Source organism: Talaromyces proteolyticus (genome assembly GCF_021365285.1).
Source record: "Talaromyces proteolyticus strain PMI_201 chromosome Unknown BGW36scaffold_4, whole genome shotgun sequence".
Classification (NCBI taxonomy): domain Eukaryota; kingdom Fungi; phylum Ascomycota; class Eurotiomycetes; order Eurotiales; family Trichocomaceae; genus Talaromyces; species Talaromyces proteolyticus.
In genome coordinates, this window is record NW_025764280.1 from 2,956,136 (window position 1) to 2,970,509 (window position 14,374).

The 14,374-nt window shown below is 47.1% G+C and overlaps 5 protein-coding genes across 5 annotated transcripts; 2 read left to right on the forward strand and 3 right to left on the reverse strand.

Annotated features, from left to right (window-relative positions):
• Nucleotides 1-95: 95 nt before the first annotated feature.
• Nucleotides 96-1,305, forward strand: BGW36DRAFT_292977 (uncharacterized protein; the record flags this gene model as incomplete). Its single annotated transcript, XM_046210951.1, has 5 exons — nucleotides 96-138; nucleotides 194-316; nucleotides 370-430; nucleotides 482-618; nucleotides 674-1,305. The coding sequence occupies 5 exons, from the start codon at nucleotides 96-98 to the stop codon at nucleotides 1,303-1,305; spliced, it is 996 nt and encodes a 331-aa protein (XP_046074844.1).
• Nucleotides 1,306-1,369: 64 nt separating this feature from the next.
• Nucleotides 1,370-3,914, reverse strand: BGW36DRAFT_141607 (putative origin recognition complex subunit 3). The gene is made up of 8 exons (XM_046209442.1): nucleotides 3,816-3,914; nucleotides 3,535-3,762; nucleotides 3,412-3,485; nucleotides 3,129-3,363; nucleotides 2,942-3,081; nucleotides 2,620-2,893; nucleotides 2,460-2,572; nucleotides 1,370-2,412 (listed from the first exon to the last, which is right to left on the reverse strand). Exons 1-8 carry the CDS (start codon nucleotides 3,870-3,872, stop codon nucleotides 1,434-1,436), a joined length of 2,100 nt encoding a protein of 699 aa, XP_046074845.1. The 5' UTR covers nucleotides 3,873-3,914; the 3' UTR covers nucleotides 1,370-1,433.
• A 123-nt stretch (nucleotides 3,915-4,037) lies between these two features.
• Nucleotides 4,038-6,871, forward strand: BGW36DRAFT_375656 (pentatricopeptide repeat protein). The gene has a single exon (XM_046215791.1). It carries the CDS (start codon nucleotides 4,107-4,109, stop codon nucleotides 6,693-6,695), a length of 2,589 nt encoding a protein of 862 aa, XP_046074846.1. The 5' UTR covers nucleotides 4,038-4,106; the 3' UTR covers nucleotides 6,696-6,871.
• Nucleotides 6,855-8,288, reverse strand: BGW36DRAFT_375657 (pre protein translocase subunit Sec66). The gene is made up of 3 exons (XM_046215792.1): nucleotides 7,930-8,288; nucleotides 7,549-7,859; nucleotides 6,855-7,466 (listed from the first exon to the last, which is right to left on the reverse strand). Exons 1-3 carry the CDS (start codon nucleotides 8,027-8,029, stop codon nucleotides 7,122-7,124), a joined length of 756 nt encoding a protein of 251 aa, XP_046074847.1. The 5' UTR covers nucleotides 8,030-8,288; the 3' UTR covers nucleotides 6,855-7,121.
• A 338-nt stretch (nucleotides 8,289-8,626) lies between these two features.
• BGW36DRAFT_293193 (putative AAA family ATPase) lies at nucleotides 8,627-13,766 on the reverse strand (the record flags this gene model as incomplete). The annotated part of the gene is made up of 3 exons (XM_046210976.1): nucleotides 8,627-9,069; nucleotides 9,147-11,582; nucleotides 11,633-13,766. 3 exons carry the CDS (start codon nucleotides 13,764-13,766, stop codon nucleotides 8,627-8,629), a joined length of 5,013 nt encoding a protein of 1,670 aa, XP_046074848.1.
• Nucleotides 13,767-14,374: the final 608 nt, after the last annotated feature.

A 14,374-nucleotide genomic window follows, 5' to 3' on the forward strand; every position in this document is an offset into this window, starting at 1 on the left:
ACCATACTAGTACTAGTCCGATAGATGGTAGAAGCTCTCCACCGCATCATCTGCACCTGCCCTCGTAGCCCGCACGAAATCATGCCTATGTTAGTATGGCATTTCGCTCTAACATTTCGCTTCTATGGCTATGTTTAGGTATCATCCTAACTATTATCTTAAAAAAGCCAATTGCTTAACGGTGTCCACACAGGAGCATCCTTGAGCTTTATTGCTTATCGCCGGGTCATTCGAGACCTGTATGAGGTCCGCAAATTGACTGAAATCCGACACGATGAAAATGACGAGCGTATGATCAGTCAGGGCACTGAAGATGGTATGCTGGCTAGCACATATCTTGTGAATTATATTCTTATAATCGCTCTGCAGCCCTCAAGCTTGACACTCTACAGAAGTTGACCGAGAGCCCGACTTACGAGCTCCGGGGCGCGTATGTGTACTTCCTTTAAAGATATCTTGCGCATCATTCTGATCGATTTAGGTCTCTTCGTATTCTATCGGAACGAGCTACAAAGGAGGCATCTCGAGATCTTCTATTAGAAGATCTGAAGAGCAAAAACAAAAAACGACGGGATCGGGCATTGACGGCTATCCATTTTCTGGTGTCTAGTCGTGCATGTAAGTAGTACTATTGTCGATCCGCTCATTCATTATACTAACCATCTCTATTAAGTGGCTCGGTCATCCTCACCCCTACGACTCAAAGATCATCCTACCTTTGAGGCCCTTATCGATTGTCTCTGCAATTTCATAGCCGAACACACCGAAGAAACGGGAACCACAAATTCTCCTATCCTCCCTAAAACAAGACCACCCGGCGAGAAAAAGGCACTGGCAGTGTTGAATATAATCCTCGCTGAAAACATCCCAGCCGCTTTGGAAGCTGGAATCATTCGTCGGTGGCTATCACGATACCCTTTTCCATGCCTTCACGACAGCGATTATCGTGGCAAAGATCTCGTAGTACTGATGAAAACGTACTGGTCTGATGACACATTGATGAGTTCAATCGTTACGACTCTTTTGAATAGTATGGAAGCGGTCCGGCAACTCCGCAGATTCGGCTTGATATGGACCTTGCTGGAAGACGAGGACCAAGATGACGTCGACAGTGATGTGTGGATGGTCAATGGTGATGATACCGCTGGAAGGAGTCGGGTTGCAGAACGACTTCGCTTATCTGACGAGAGCTTGGAAGAGCAAGCGCTTCGTAGACGGAGGAGAGAGGCTATGGTTTTTGGTGAAGCTGGTAGGCCGCTTGGTGATGAAAATATTATTCAACCGGTTATCGATCAAGACCTATGAAATTACTACATGTATAAGGTGTTGTCATGACTATTCAGCTTGTGTATTATACTTTGGTTGTGATATGATATAATGCTATGTTAATGCATTTCCCGGTAAATTTCTGCTTCAGCATCCACACCCTCCACTCAGAGACCTTTCCAGGCTGACTTGCTAACATGATCGATCTTTTTTCGACTAGTTTTCATCATACCCAACGCTTTCAGTTCGGAGGTTGCTCGGTAAAAAAGCACCAACGCTGTTCGCTCGTCGCAAGAGCCGTTCTCGTCACTCGCAACAATAGTAGAAAATGCCTTCCATAAATCAAACACATTAACCAGCGATCCCGATTCAAGATATAGTTGGTAAAGTATAGCCGTCTCTGGCTGGTTCGCCGACAAGTTTGCTTCCGCTCCTTCAGACGCCGACGTGAGATAATCAAATGGATTAGACAACGCGCGCTCGACACTGAATCTAGCTCGTGGTGCGAATGTGTCTTTCAGTGGGTTTCGTATGTCGAAGAGGAAAACTTCGTGTAGGAAGAGATCTTGGGGATTGATAAAGGTTGTGTCCAGCTTTTTCTCGAATTCCTCGAGAAATCGTTCGAGAAGATCGGTATATTCGATATCTTGTGCAGAGACTTGTTTCTTAACTTTTGTCAAATTAAGTCGAGATTTGACAATGGTCGTTTCTACTGTAGAATTCTGATCATCGTGGCTGCTGCGAAGCGGCATCTCTGATTCGTGTGTCTTGAGCATTGTATTAAGCTCCCCTTCGTACTGTTCAACATCAATAAAAGCTGCATTACTTTCCCGAACAGCTGTCAAGATCCAGGCAAACCCGTCCGAGTGTGATTTCTTGATAGTGGTCAACATTTCACTAATGGTCAATGAGCTCCGTATATCTCCGGATACACTTGGAAGGATTATTTCTGTTCTGTTGCTTGCTTTGCTTGTTTGTAGCACAGTCTGTATTGACTGGAGCATATTTGCTGCGCGCAAAAGGTCCCTCATTTGTGACTGACCAGCGACTAGGGCTCCGTCCACTTCTTTAAGTAAAGCTTCGTCATCATTCAAAAGGTCTCGGACTCGGCTCGTGTAGCCTGCCTCGAGGAGTTCTTCGCAAAATCTTTGCTAGATCAGCCAAGGTCTGTAACTGTAATCAGCAGAACGAACCTTCGAAAAGAATTCAAATTGCGGATAGCTTCCGATAGCTCTGTTTTCCGAGGCGCAGATGGTGAGAGCAGTACACTTAGAGGATTGGCGAAAAAATGCGACATGTATGCATACTATGTCCATTAGAAGCCATGCGCATGATAATATAGGAGCAACACACCTTCACTTCCCGAATAAACTCTTCTGGACTCTGAAAATAATCTCTTGATCTTTCAAACAAGCTTTTACTCAAATGCGGTCCCAACCATAACTCTGTATTCGGATTGGTCTGCAATGCCTCGTATATCCGATCAACGGCATCACCCGCGTCATGGATTTCAAAGTGTTGACCTTGAAGTGACGCAACAATAGACCGAGGAAGTCTGGCTTCAAATATCTCAACAGATGTAGAAACACCGAATAGTAGCACAAACGGTATACGGTCAATCCAGGCGCTATAAACTTGTTAGCATAAATTCATATTTCATCTTGATGAATAATACCTTAGCAATGAAAGCAAATCATTGAGCACACCCGAGTCAAAAGCTTCACTATCGCGAAATGCAAGAACTAAAGACCTTAACTTGTGTTTATCAACGTACTCATGAAGAAGATTGAGGTCGTAGGGTAACATTCGAGGGCCCTGGCACGGGTTAATAACTTGTCACTTGATGATAGCTACCATCCTACCAGTCTGTGGGTGAATATGTGCTGATACCCTTCATTTCCTTCGATACTCGTCACAGCAATTCTTATAATTGTTTTCAGTACGGCCTTTAAATTTGGAGCATCGCCTGATTCTAACAGAACCACTTGACCGCTGCCTTGCGCCGTTAAACGCTGGTGTAGTGAGTCTAAAAGTCTAGGCAGGGCCGATACGTTCGAACCAATGGTCACTAGAGACGTAGGAATACGTCCATCGTAGCTAGTTTGTTGTTTAGTGTCATACCACCGCAGTGATCGTTGAACTTACAGCTCTGGGGAGGCTGTGTCAACAAAAGACGATATAGCCTCCAGGATTCCGGAATCAAGCTCTTCTAATATCTCCTTCACGAAATCAAAACATGTCCCGCCCTATTCATCTCCAGCTACTAACCTTGCTTCTCTGTTCCTGAAATGTCCATAGCTGCTGGAAAATAGACTGCCTTGATTCAACAAGTTCCGAGGGTTCTTTCCCGTCAAGCAATGGCACAAACGTCGATTGTGTTAATGTGGCATTATTCGGCAGTAAGCTCGAGCTTGCGCTTTTGGATGTCTTGCGTCTTTTTGGGGATGGCTCGAGGTGATCTATGGTTGCTTTCGTTGGATTGTAGATATAAACACCCTATTCCCCAGTTAGCGCTGCGTATGCAAGTACGGAAAATGAAAGTACCGTACTGGGTTGTCTCCATCAATTTTTCCTGGGAGATTCAACTCCTCGTCATCCAATTCCATGGTATGGTTCAGCACGATTAAGCAATTGGCGATAGAGGATCAGTAAACAACCATCTAGGACAGCTCTGGAGGAAGTGGCAGAGCTCCGCGGCATCGGCAGGGCTAAACCGAAAATGGCTGCGGCTCCTCAATATTGGGAAAGAATTATTTTTGTCACCGTCACAACATCACGCTGCTATTTGCGCCACCAGCATATTCCAACGCCTTCGCCGATGTCATGAGAACGCATCCTTCATGCTCCGCCAGGTTATTCAAGGAGCTTGGCGATATCGTTATTCAGCCTGCTCCAAAAAATGCTTGATTACACGGTCCTCTTTCCTCCGCCGTCCATTCTCCGCTTCACCATCGCAATATGTTCGAAATGTCGGGCGGGGTGATAAGATTCGCTTCTTTGAACAAGATAGCATTGGAAGCAAGAATAGAGTTGAGATCGATCCTGATGCAGACGATGCTGCTGATCGGGAGGATATGAAAGACGAGCTGGCGAAGCTAGACAGTGAATTGGAAAGCTTGAAGAAGGGACCGTTTGACGTCGACAGCCCTTTTATACAAAATCTTCCAGAGCCGGATCGAAAACTTGCTATTGAAGCTCTTCGTAAATATGAAGCGGAACACGGCCAGGAGGCCCACATTGGCGAGGGTACAGGACTTGAAAAAGTATTCGACAAAGAGCTTGACGACATGATAAAGGAGGAGTTTGAAGGGTTGGCCAAGGAAGAAGAAGACAGTTGGGATCTTAGAAAACCATTAATTGAGACAGATTGCCCAGTCGCAGCGACTGAGACGGAAAATGTTCCCACACAAAGTCATCCTTATGAACATCGGTTCAGAAACTATCTCGAACTAGCGATAACCCAGCCGGACACATCGAATATACATGAGCTATGGAGATGGTATCAACGCAGTAAAAATAACATCCCATCGTTTCTAGAGTCGTTACCACCAGATGTTCTTCGGTCATTGTGGAAGGCTCATGTTCAAGGTCCACAGCCTACACCTAACAAATTAACTCATATGCAAGTCCTTGTGGAAGACTTTAAGTCTATCGGAAGGACTCTCTCACCGGATGAAACACTGGAATATGTTGAAGTATTGCATTCTGGAGGCGATACTGAAAAAGCGTTACAAATGTGGGAAGAACAACAAGTCCTTATCAGCAGTGGCGAAGGCGACATAGATGCGTATTGGAATATGGGGGTCCGACTTTTTGCAGCGAGCGGCGATCCACAAAGAGCTCAAGACATTGCATTTGCCTTTCTTTCAAATAGTGAAAGTCGTGGATGTCGTTTTGCACGAATTTTGATACCCATCATTACGGCCTGGACAAAGCAAACCGATAAGGTCGCGACTAACAAAGCTTGGGCTATTTATCTTCAACTCAGAACTCTGCTGGGCTCGGAAATGACAATGGGGGATTATGATGAAATTAGCATTGGTCTCTTGCACAATGGAAAGGTTGACCTTGCGCTAGCTGTGTTCAAGGATATGATGATTACAGGGGGAGACTCTGCAAATGACTCTACTGCTATATTTACGAGAGCTATTGGCCTTGCAGGGCATTTGAAGTCATCAAATATCAAAGAAGAAGATGTCAATAAGATATCCCTGTCAGCGCTCACTTTTCTACCCCGACGCCTCCAGAATAAATTCTTCTACGCCAGCTGGATGAAAAAGCTGATTGGCATGGGCGAGGTTGATTCGGCCGCATCAGTGGTAGAACTAATGTTCGAAAGGGGTGTTCGACCTGACGCAATACATCTCAATGGCATCATTAGTGGTTGGCTTCGTCATGGAAGTTCTTTATCAAGGGACAAAGCTGAACAACTTGGCTGGTCTATGATTCAACATCGAATTGATACTGTCTGGAACCGGCTACAACCTTCACCAGATTCATCGAAACCTTCAATTCCTTCAATGACGGAGGAACCTCGAGTCCCCCAGTTTCTAAAGAGGACGCTTCCTCCGGCAAATATCGAGACTTTCTCTATTTTGCTTCTTCATTACACCCGTCGCGGTGACGATGGTATGATTCGATATCTTGAAAAATGTCTCGATGATTCCCAAATCCGCCCAAACTCATACTTCATGAATCATCTTCTCTATGCCGAGCTACGCAAACACCGAATCGGTCCCCTTTGGCAGCAGTTCCAATCCATGAGCACTCAGGTCCAGCCAGATCTAGAGACTTTTGCCTGCCTCTGGGACTGTGGCAAGCTTCAATATGACCGATCCAGAAGATCCAGAATGCCATACGATCCAAACTTCCCACCCGTCCGCCAGCTGTTCTCGATGATGATGCACTGGTACACAAGCCTCAATCCCCGCGCAAAACAGCAGACGCATGCGGAGTTCTCAAAAGAGCTCTATGACCAAATCACCCTTTGCTTCTGTCTATCCAAAGACCTCTACGGCACTCTGGTTTCACTATATGCTCTGAGAGATATATTCGGCTATTACCCGGACAGCGAAACAGCACGTATGCTAGTCCTGCAAATCACGAGCATGGCTGGTATCCCCGGAAACACTCCGAAAAAGGCCAGACGCCGGCTATCTTCAACACCCCGCCACAAAGAAAATATACAGAACGTGCAAACATTACTACAAGTTCTAGAAGAGCGAAAGGCATCAGCGCTACAAGCGCAGGGGCTTAGCATTGACGAACTCAGCGAAGACGAACGAAAACAGTATCAGCTAGAAATTCTAGGTGATCTTATTATCTCCGTGATCGAACGTACTTGGACCGGCCCAGACCATATCAAGGAGCAGATCACAACAGCTATGCAAGAAATGGGTGCAAGGGTTGATGGCTTACCGAGTTCATAATAAGCACTAGAGTATGTGTTAATTCGTTCTATGTACATAATTACAATTTCTCTCAGTTAGAGTTCAGTCCACTCTCGCATTTGTGCGGCTTTGTACAATATCTCATATCTCCAAAAATCAATTGTACAATATTAGATGCCTTCTGGGACGCATAATAGCTACATAATTGAAATCTGACCTCCATTAATATGTAGATATCCTAAAGATGGAACAAACATCTATCAACGTTAGACTGCTTTGTCTGGAGCATAAATTTCTAAACATCCCTAAGGCCTGTTGGTGTTACAATGTATTCTTCGAAAACGGCTTAAAAAAAGAAGAATAGAAGAATAAAAGACATGTGACAGAATAAAACAAGACCGCCAACCGCGATGTTACAGCACTGTCAAGGTCAAAAGCACCAAAAAAAAAACTCCATTAAATCCCTCACTTCTTGCCCTTCTTCTTCTTCTTGACACTGCTCGTGCCACTTGTGACGTTTATCCCTTCAGATTCAACCAAAACCCCATCGTCGTCACTTGTGCCTGTAGTTGATGCTGGAGCAGCAGCTTTTTCGGTGTTCTTGTTTCCGGCTGCCTTTGAACCTTCTTCCTCGTCCAGTTCTTTCATGAATCCCTCTTGAATGCTGGCTTTCTTGCGGTCCCACCATTGTCGTTCCTCGCTGGCTTTGCTCTGGTAGTCCTCAATACGTTGTCGGAATAAGTTGTTCTGGTCCATTTCTCGGGCTGACTGGAAGATAACTTGACCCCAGTTGGGAGCATATGCGTTGGCCTAAGGCAAACAAGATTAGCCCAAAAATTCAGAAGATGGAAAATTTTCACGCTTATTTTATTTATTGCAAATGGAAACTGACTTCTTGAACCACATCACGAACTTCATCCTCCATTTCTTTCTCTGCTCGTGTAAATCGTTGCCAGAGGTCGTCACCAACACTGCCTCGTTGTAAGAGCAAAGCAAGAGCCTGCTTTTGATCTCTGATGGCCATAACTCGCTTAATATCCTCAGCGGCCCGACGCAGGAGCGCAGCCTTCAACACAGTCTCTGGTACAGCGGGGGCTTTCTTCTCCTTCCCCGATGTCGTGGGCTGCTCAAGATGTAGCAGCGAATTGTATATATCTCGTTGGAGGTGTGAAGGGAACCATGGCTCCAGGGATAAAGCTTTGGCTATGTCAAAGTTCTAGGTTAGCAAAAAGTAGATTTATTGCAGGTCGATTGCGCAACTGATAGTACGTACCTGCTTTTCGTTTACGGTACAGCGATGAAAATATGGCTAGCGAGCCTATCAGGATGCCAAGATAGGCAAACGGTATAGCGAGACGAAGCCAGTCAACCATTGTGTATATTGGACGAGGAGACTATGCTCGTGTGCAAAGAAACGGTGGCTCAGAGCGCGAGCTCTGGATGCGCGTGCGAAAAGAGGGATTGCAGATGGCGATGCTGGTGACAGACTATTCCGGCCTCAGGTTCTGCGTGTAAACGAGTTGTAATTTCCGAGTGAGTGCTTGGTGTTGAAAGAGTGAAAAGAATCGAACATAGAAAATCGGTCACATTCCCCCGGGATCTTCTTTGATGATCCCGGGTCCTCCCATTGGCGCCAACGGAAAGGCCAGGCTGGTTTTAGCAGCGACAACAAGGTTAATGCTTAGTCGCCCGCCACTAACACATGAACAATGCGACTGACGATCTACACACGATGTCTGGAAATAAGATGTCTTCGTTCATCTATCTAATAGCTTATAGATAAATACAGATAACGGTAAAGTTATAATAGTGCTCTCTAAGTATGGTTGATAGCAGCTACACAAACAATGAACTAGATACATCCATATATGTAAATCAATCGTGCCACAACAGTACCGGCATGTACAGCAAAACAGTAACCCCTCCAAGAAATGAGAACAGAGAAAATGACATCACCCCGAGTCTTCTATTTATGAAATCGCGTGTCTCCCAGCGCTGACCTGTTGCACCGCTAACTGCTCCCGGGTCTGCTGGCTCATGGAAGAGAACAATTGGTTGCTTTGCATATCCTGTAGCACTTCGTTGAACTTATCTTTGACATGACCAGCAACTTTTGTCCTATCCCACTCTCCCCGTTGCTTCCAAATACTGTCCATCAATTGCGTGTTGATCTGTTCAAGCTGTTCCACAGAGCAGCCACTGGTCTGCTGGGTCAATTGAATGTGAAGTTGGTCGATGTACCCGTGATCGATATCAACCCGTGGATTTCGTTCTTCATTATTCAGAAGAGATTTGATATTCGTCGGTTGCGCAGACGGTTTGGCGGCAGCATCGGAAGCGGGAACCGGACGATGCTGCGCGTTATTTTGCAAATGTGGACGTATCAGAGGCTGACTCGTATTAAGAAGACTGCCTTGAGAATAGGGCAAGTCTAATGCATAAGTTAGTTTCATGGGCCAGGGTGAAAAAATGGATTTGGAGTATTCTTACCTTGCTGAGTATCAGGAAGATGCTCCTCCTGTGAGATTCGATCAGGGTATGAAGTCAGATCAGGATATTCCCCTCGTGGGCCACTCCCTGTCGTAAGACTCTGTGTATGAAGCTGAGGCCCTGTGGACTGATCCGACGTCTTCTTATCAGAGGTAGTTTGTGTCGTTGAAGCATCGTTAGTGTAGTCACCAGGCTGGGAGCCTGGGGCCATAGGAGTCATGGGGCCTTTTTGTGATAGACTTGAGATTCCAGACTCTCTTCGAATTTGCTGAGAGGGTGCTGTGTTAGAAAGCGGGTGTTTCGGTTGGGCTGAAGGCCCAAACGAGCTATTTGCAGTTAAGCGTCCAGTATAGTCTAGCTCGTCGGAATTTGTCATGTAGGTATCGCCATCTTCTGCGCGAGATGCGTTTGAAGGGTCGTTACTATGTGAGCCATGAATACCCCCTTCGTTGAGATCAGAGCCGCCTGCACCATGATTCCCATTGCTCATAGGACCACTAGTGGATTGATGTGAGGGAGTCACCGGCCGAGCACCGTTCGTAAAAGGCTGACCGAGAACAACTGGGCCAGAAGATACGGCTGAATCAGTGTTGCCATGTGGAACGTTTAATTGGCTGGGTGGTGCCATGTCTCCTGTTAATTCTGCTTTTTTGGCGCGCTCCATTACTGCTTTCTCACGCTCTAGTTCGCGAAGATACACGCCTTCGCATTCGGCAACTAAGACTGGATCGCTTTGTTCGATGCCGCCGATGTCAACTTCCACGTTCGTCAAAAGTTCATTGGCTCGTAGGAGTCGCTCTTGATCTCCGAGTGCACGTGCATCCTTTGCGATCCTTTTGATGTCAGCAAGGAAATCCTTTGGGCGCTTATAATAGCCGTTGGAGAGACGCTTTTCAATAGTGACAATTTCAAGATTGTAAAAGAAACGCCCAGTTGCAACTTCTTTCAATCCAGGTACTCCATTTTTATCAATGCTCTTCTCAAAAGGTCGGAACGCCGTCTGCTGGTCCAATGGTAGGTCGCTGGTAAGAACTGAAGGGTCTTCTTCTTCAAATAGGTAACGAATTTGTGAGTCATCCACTACCCCGGCCCTGAAGCGCTTATATTTTTTGATTTGGTCCATGATAGGCTGGATCCTAATTTTCAGTAGATTCAGAGTCTGACGATCCTTTCTCTTTTGTGCTTTCAATTGATCCTTTGTCAAGAGTGTGTCAGCCTTCTGCTCGAGAGGAGGTGCAACCTCCAGATCCTCCAATTTTCTTCTTTTGCGATTTTCTGGATCAGGGAAGTCTTCCGGTGAGGTCTTGACATAGTCAATCACTCTACCGAAAAATTCATGTCGAGACTGCTGATTTGGTGGTGGTAAGGCATATAGGTTCCTCTGTGAATAGCCAAAAAGGCTTTTGAGCATCGTCGCATCTAACGGCTCTCCATCCTCCTCGATGACGCCAAGAAGCAGTACGGGGTCTGTTGGAGGAATGGAACGAAGAAGACCAATAAATGTTGATATCACCGTGTGCCCAACTGTGTCATACCATGTCTGAACATTCGGTATATAGATCACACTCGGCTTGTGCCGCTTGACTTCGGCGAATAGTTGAACAACAGTAGCTTCTGGGGACCTGGTGGAATCACTCATAAGAGTGGGAAGATCAAATGATTGGACATGGAGACCCTCGAAATGGTGAAGCACAGCACCGGCGAGATATTGCTGACCCATCCCTAATGAGCCCCTTATAAGCAGTCGTGGTCTGAATATGCGAGATGTTTCAAACTCTTGTTGCATTTGTTCTCGCCTGAAACTGCCGCCGCCCTCGGGTTCTTCGAATTGTGCCTCTTCCAAGGCTGTCAGCCGTTTCGGCTGAGGAAGAATATTGGCCAAGAACTCCTTAATCTCTGTAAATCGATTTCGCAACAATGGTTCCACGGTTTTAGGCAATGGTGTAGCCCCGGACGAAGTAGATCTCTCGGAGGAAGGCACCATCTTTTTGATAGAAATCATGAAATCCTTTGGTGTCACTTCAATGGTCTTTGGGTCAATCAGCAGCTTTTGGCTAGATTTGTATATCTGCGGATATCGCCTTTGAACAGCATTGAGCGCAGATTCAGTGCACAAAGCACGTAAATCCGCACCTCCATAGCCTTTGGTCAGTTCCGCTAATTCATCCTTGATCGTATGTGGTAGAGGAGGATCCCAGCCTTTGGTATGAATATCCAAGATAGCGCGTCGGCCATCCTTGTTCGGTAGTGGAAAGTAGAATTCGCGATCAAAACGGCCCGGTCGACGGAGAGCGGGATCGATAGAATCCGGTCTATTCGTAGCACCAATAACTATAACCTGACCTCTTCCATCCATACCATCCATTAAAGCTAACAGAGTAGAAACAATGGATGCATGAATCTGCTCCTGTTTGCTAGATCGAACGGGTGCAAGCCCTGTACTACAATTAGCAAATGTCAAATACCCTTGTACCAGGAAAACTCACCATCAATCTCATCAAAAAATATGATGCTAGGCTGTGTCTTCCGGGCCTCTTCAAAGAGTAACCGTAACTGTCTTTCGGCTTCACCAACCCACTTACTTAGGGCATCGGCACCCTTCCTCATGTAAAAGGTGACCTTTCGCCCTTCTGAGCTCACGCTGGATGCTAGAGCTCGAGCCATCAATGTTTTTCCAGTTCCAGGAGGCCCGTGGAAGAGGACACCTCGTGGAGGAACAATATGGAAACGATGGAAAATTTCCGGGTACAGAAGTGGCAATGCCACCATCTCTTTGAGCTGATCGATATGACCTTCAAGGCCGCCAACGCTATCAAAATTAACGTTAGGGTCAATTCCCAGAGGATCGGCATCAGCCAATGCCTGTTTGTCTTTAACCTTGCCAAAGTTTGCAGGTGTCCCCGAGAGACCAGGAGCGGCGGCGTCTGTACTATGAGGCTGGGCTGATGTAAATCCGGTCCCTCCTGTAGCCAATGTTGGCACTCCTTGTGCTGCAGGAGCACCCTTCACTTGCATTGTTTCGTCGTCACTGCTGTCACTGTCTATATTGTTTCCCCCTAGTGCCCCCGGCGGACCAAGAACAGCTGCAGGCCCACCACCGCCAAAGGGACCAGATGTTGAAAAGAGGGTTCGTTGCCAGGAGCTGCCTCCACCACCTCGTCCGCGGCGGGAAGGGGATTCCGTGGGTTCAGATTCTGCCTCTTCGATCGGAAGGAACAGATCAGGTCGTATAAGGCGGTAATCCACATCCTTCCTGCTACGACGAGGTTTATCTTCATAGGTAATGGCCTCTTCTTTCCTTCGTCGACGACGAGCGGGTTGCAAGTCTTCAAGTTCCTCTGCCAACTCCTCAGCTTCGCCATCAAAAGCTTCCGAATCACCCCGGCCACGCGATTGTGACTTTCTATTACGAAGCCCTGGGCGCCTGTCATTACCACTCTCTTCATCCGGGACGACCGCTTCACCTTTGCGGGGTGACGCATTGGGATCTGTTGCAGATACGTCATCGTCTTCGGACTCTTCTTCATTGGGCTCAAAGTCACTGCTATCGTCTTGTTTCCGTTGTGATGAGCGCGCGGGTTTTTTGCGACTGGGGCGAGTTTCACGTCCTCCGTCATCTGTGTTGTCTGCTGGCGACGTCTGACTAGGTCGAGTCCTTCTTCGTGACGTGGGTTCCTCGTCCTCGTCATCTTCGTCATCTCCATCATCTTCTGCTTTTGCAAGTTCATTGTCGGATTCGGGGATTACGCTTTCGTCGGCCATTTCAACATCACCATTATCAATGGTGCCTTGCGCAGTAGCAGACAAACCCTCGAGAAATCCACCAGAAGGATCGCTCTCAAGTACTTCCAATGACGATACCTTCGCGTCTTCATTGTTATCATTAGGTTTACTTCCACCAGAACGTTCCTCGTCTTCTTCTTCAATTGTCTCTTTCCTGTTCACAGTGTCTGATACGCGTCGCGTTCCGGTGTTTTTTGAATCGGGATTTGGAATACCATGCTCAACAGTTTCCACGTGCCTCCCAGAGTTCGTCAAAGCATAAATATCTTCCGATGGGTCACGATGATGTCGGGTACTGCGCCTAGTTTCTCTATGCAGGTCTGGTGTCGGCAGCCGCTTCAAAGATCGGCCGACCTTCAGCGTAATCACATTTCGGCGGGTTCTTCTGGACGGTGCTTCAATTGGCACTTCTTCATGTTCTTCTTGTTCTCTCTCTCCATCCCCATCGTCTTCCTCTTTAGCCCCTTGGTCTGAGGCATCATCTAATTCCTTTTCATCCTCGGAATCGTCTTCCTTGTAAACCGGACGGTTTCGGACCGCTTTGCGACGCGCAATACCCCTCGCATTTCTCTCGACATTAGCTGCCTCCTCCTCGTCTTCTTCAGACTCGTCATATGAAAGCTCATCGACTTCACTAAGATCGTCGTCCGAATCGATATCGTCGTCGTCGTCAGAGTTCTGGCGTCGTCGTTTCTTCGCAGGCTTTGACTTTTTCTTCTTAGACCTGGATGCCGAATGCCTTGATGATCGAATGGGGTGATCGCTGTAGTCGAAGTCGTCGGAGTCCGATTTGTTGACTATCTCCTCCAACGTGCGCTTTGTTGAGAAACGTGCCATGATGAGATTTTCAATACGTTGTCCTATATACCTTTCGACCACAAGTCAGATTTCCCCACATGCAAAACGCCAACGGCTCCTTATGGTTGTGAAAAGGTGACTGCGGATATCAAGATGATACAACTTACTACTTGACAATAACGCAACGGCCAGTCGCTCGAAGAAAGAGTCACGTAGATCCGATTACGCAGTCATATAGGTGATAGATTAGTTAAATGACAGTCAATGCCAAAGCAGATCAGGTCACTGCGTTGCCATCAGACCCAATGGATAAAGAGCGATGGGCCAATCTCCCGGATGCGATGCGCCGCGTCGACACGGCGTTGCACCGTTGAGGGATCGTACAGAGCGGGCGCAAAACTGCTCGGAGGGACGCACGGCAGGGTCGAAGAAGGCCGTGAAATGCAGGAATAGCGTCAAACAACGAGCATGCAAGACACAGGAAGCTTTAGCGCGCGTGACTGCCTGGGCGAGGAAGGAGCACGACAAGACGGAACGCCCGAAGACGAGAGCGACAAGTCTAACCCGAACGGGCGACCAGACTAGCCACAACGCCCGCGAGCCATGCCACGGCTAGTCCCCATCGGGCGACTTAGTGGTGCTGGCAT

Coding starts and splice junctions, on each gene's coding strand:
- BGW36DRAFT_141607 (XM_046209442.1), bottom strand. CDS start 3,872: ATGGAATTGGATGACGAGGAGTTGAATCTCCCAGGAAAAATTGATGGA. Junction 3,486..3,534: donor TTCAGGAACAGAGAAGCAAG/GTTAGTAGCTGG, acceptor GATTTCGTGAAG/GAGATATTAGAAGAGCTTGA. Junction 2,573..2,619: donor AGTTTATTCGGGAAGTGAAG/GTGTGTTGCTCC, acceptor TAATGGACATAG/TATGCATACATGTCGCATTT.
- BGW36DRAFT_375656 (XM_046215791.1), top strand. CDS start 4,107: ATGCTCCGCCAGGTTATTCAAGGAGCTTGGCGATATCGTTATTCAGCC.
- BGW36DRAFT_375657 (XM_046215792.1), bottom strand. CDS start 8,029: ATGGTTGACTGGCTTCGTCTCGCTATACCGTTTGCCTATCTTGGCATC. Junction 7,860..7,929: donor GTACCGTAAACGAAAAGCAG/GTACGTACTATC, acceptor ACTTTGACATAG/CCAAAGCTTTATCCCTGGAG. Junction 7,467..7,548: donor TTCGTGATGTGGTTCAAGAA/GTCAGTTTCCAT, acceptor TGTTTGCCTTAG/GCCAACGCATATGCTCCCAA.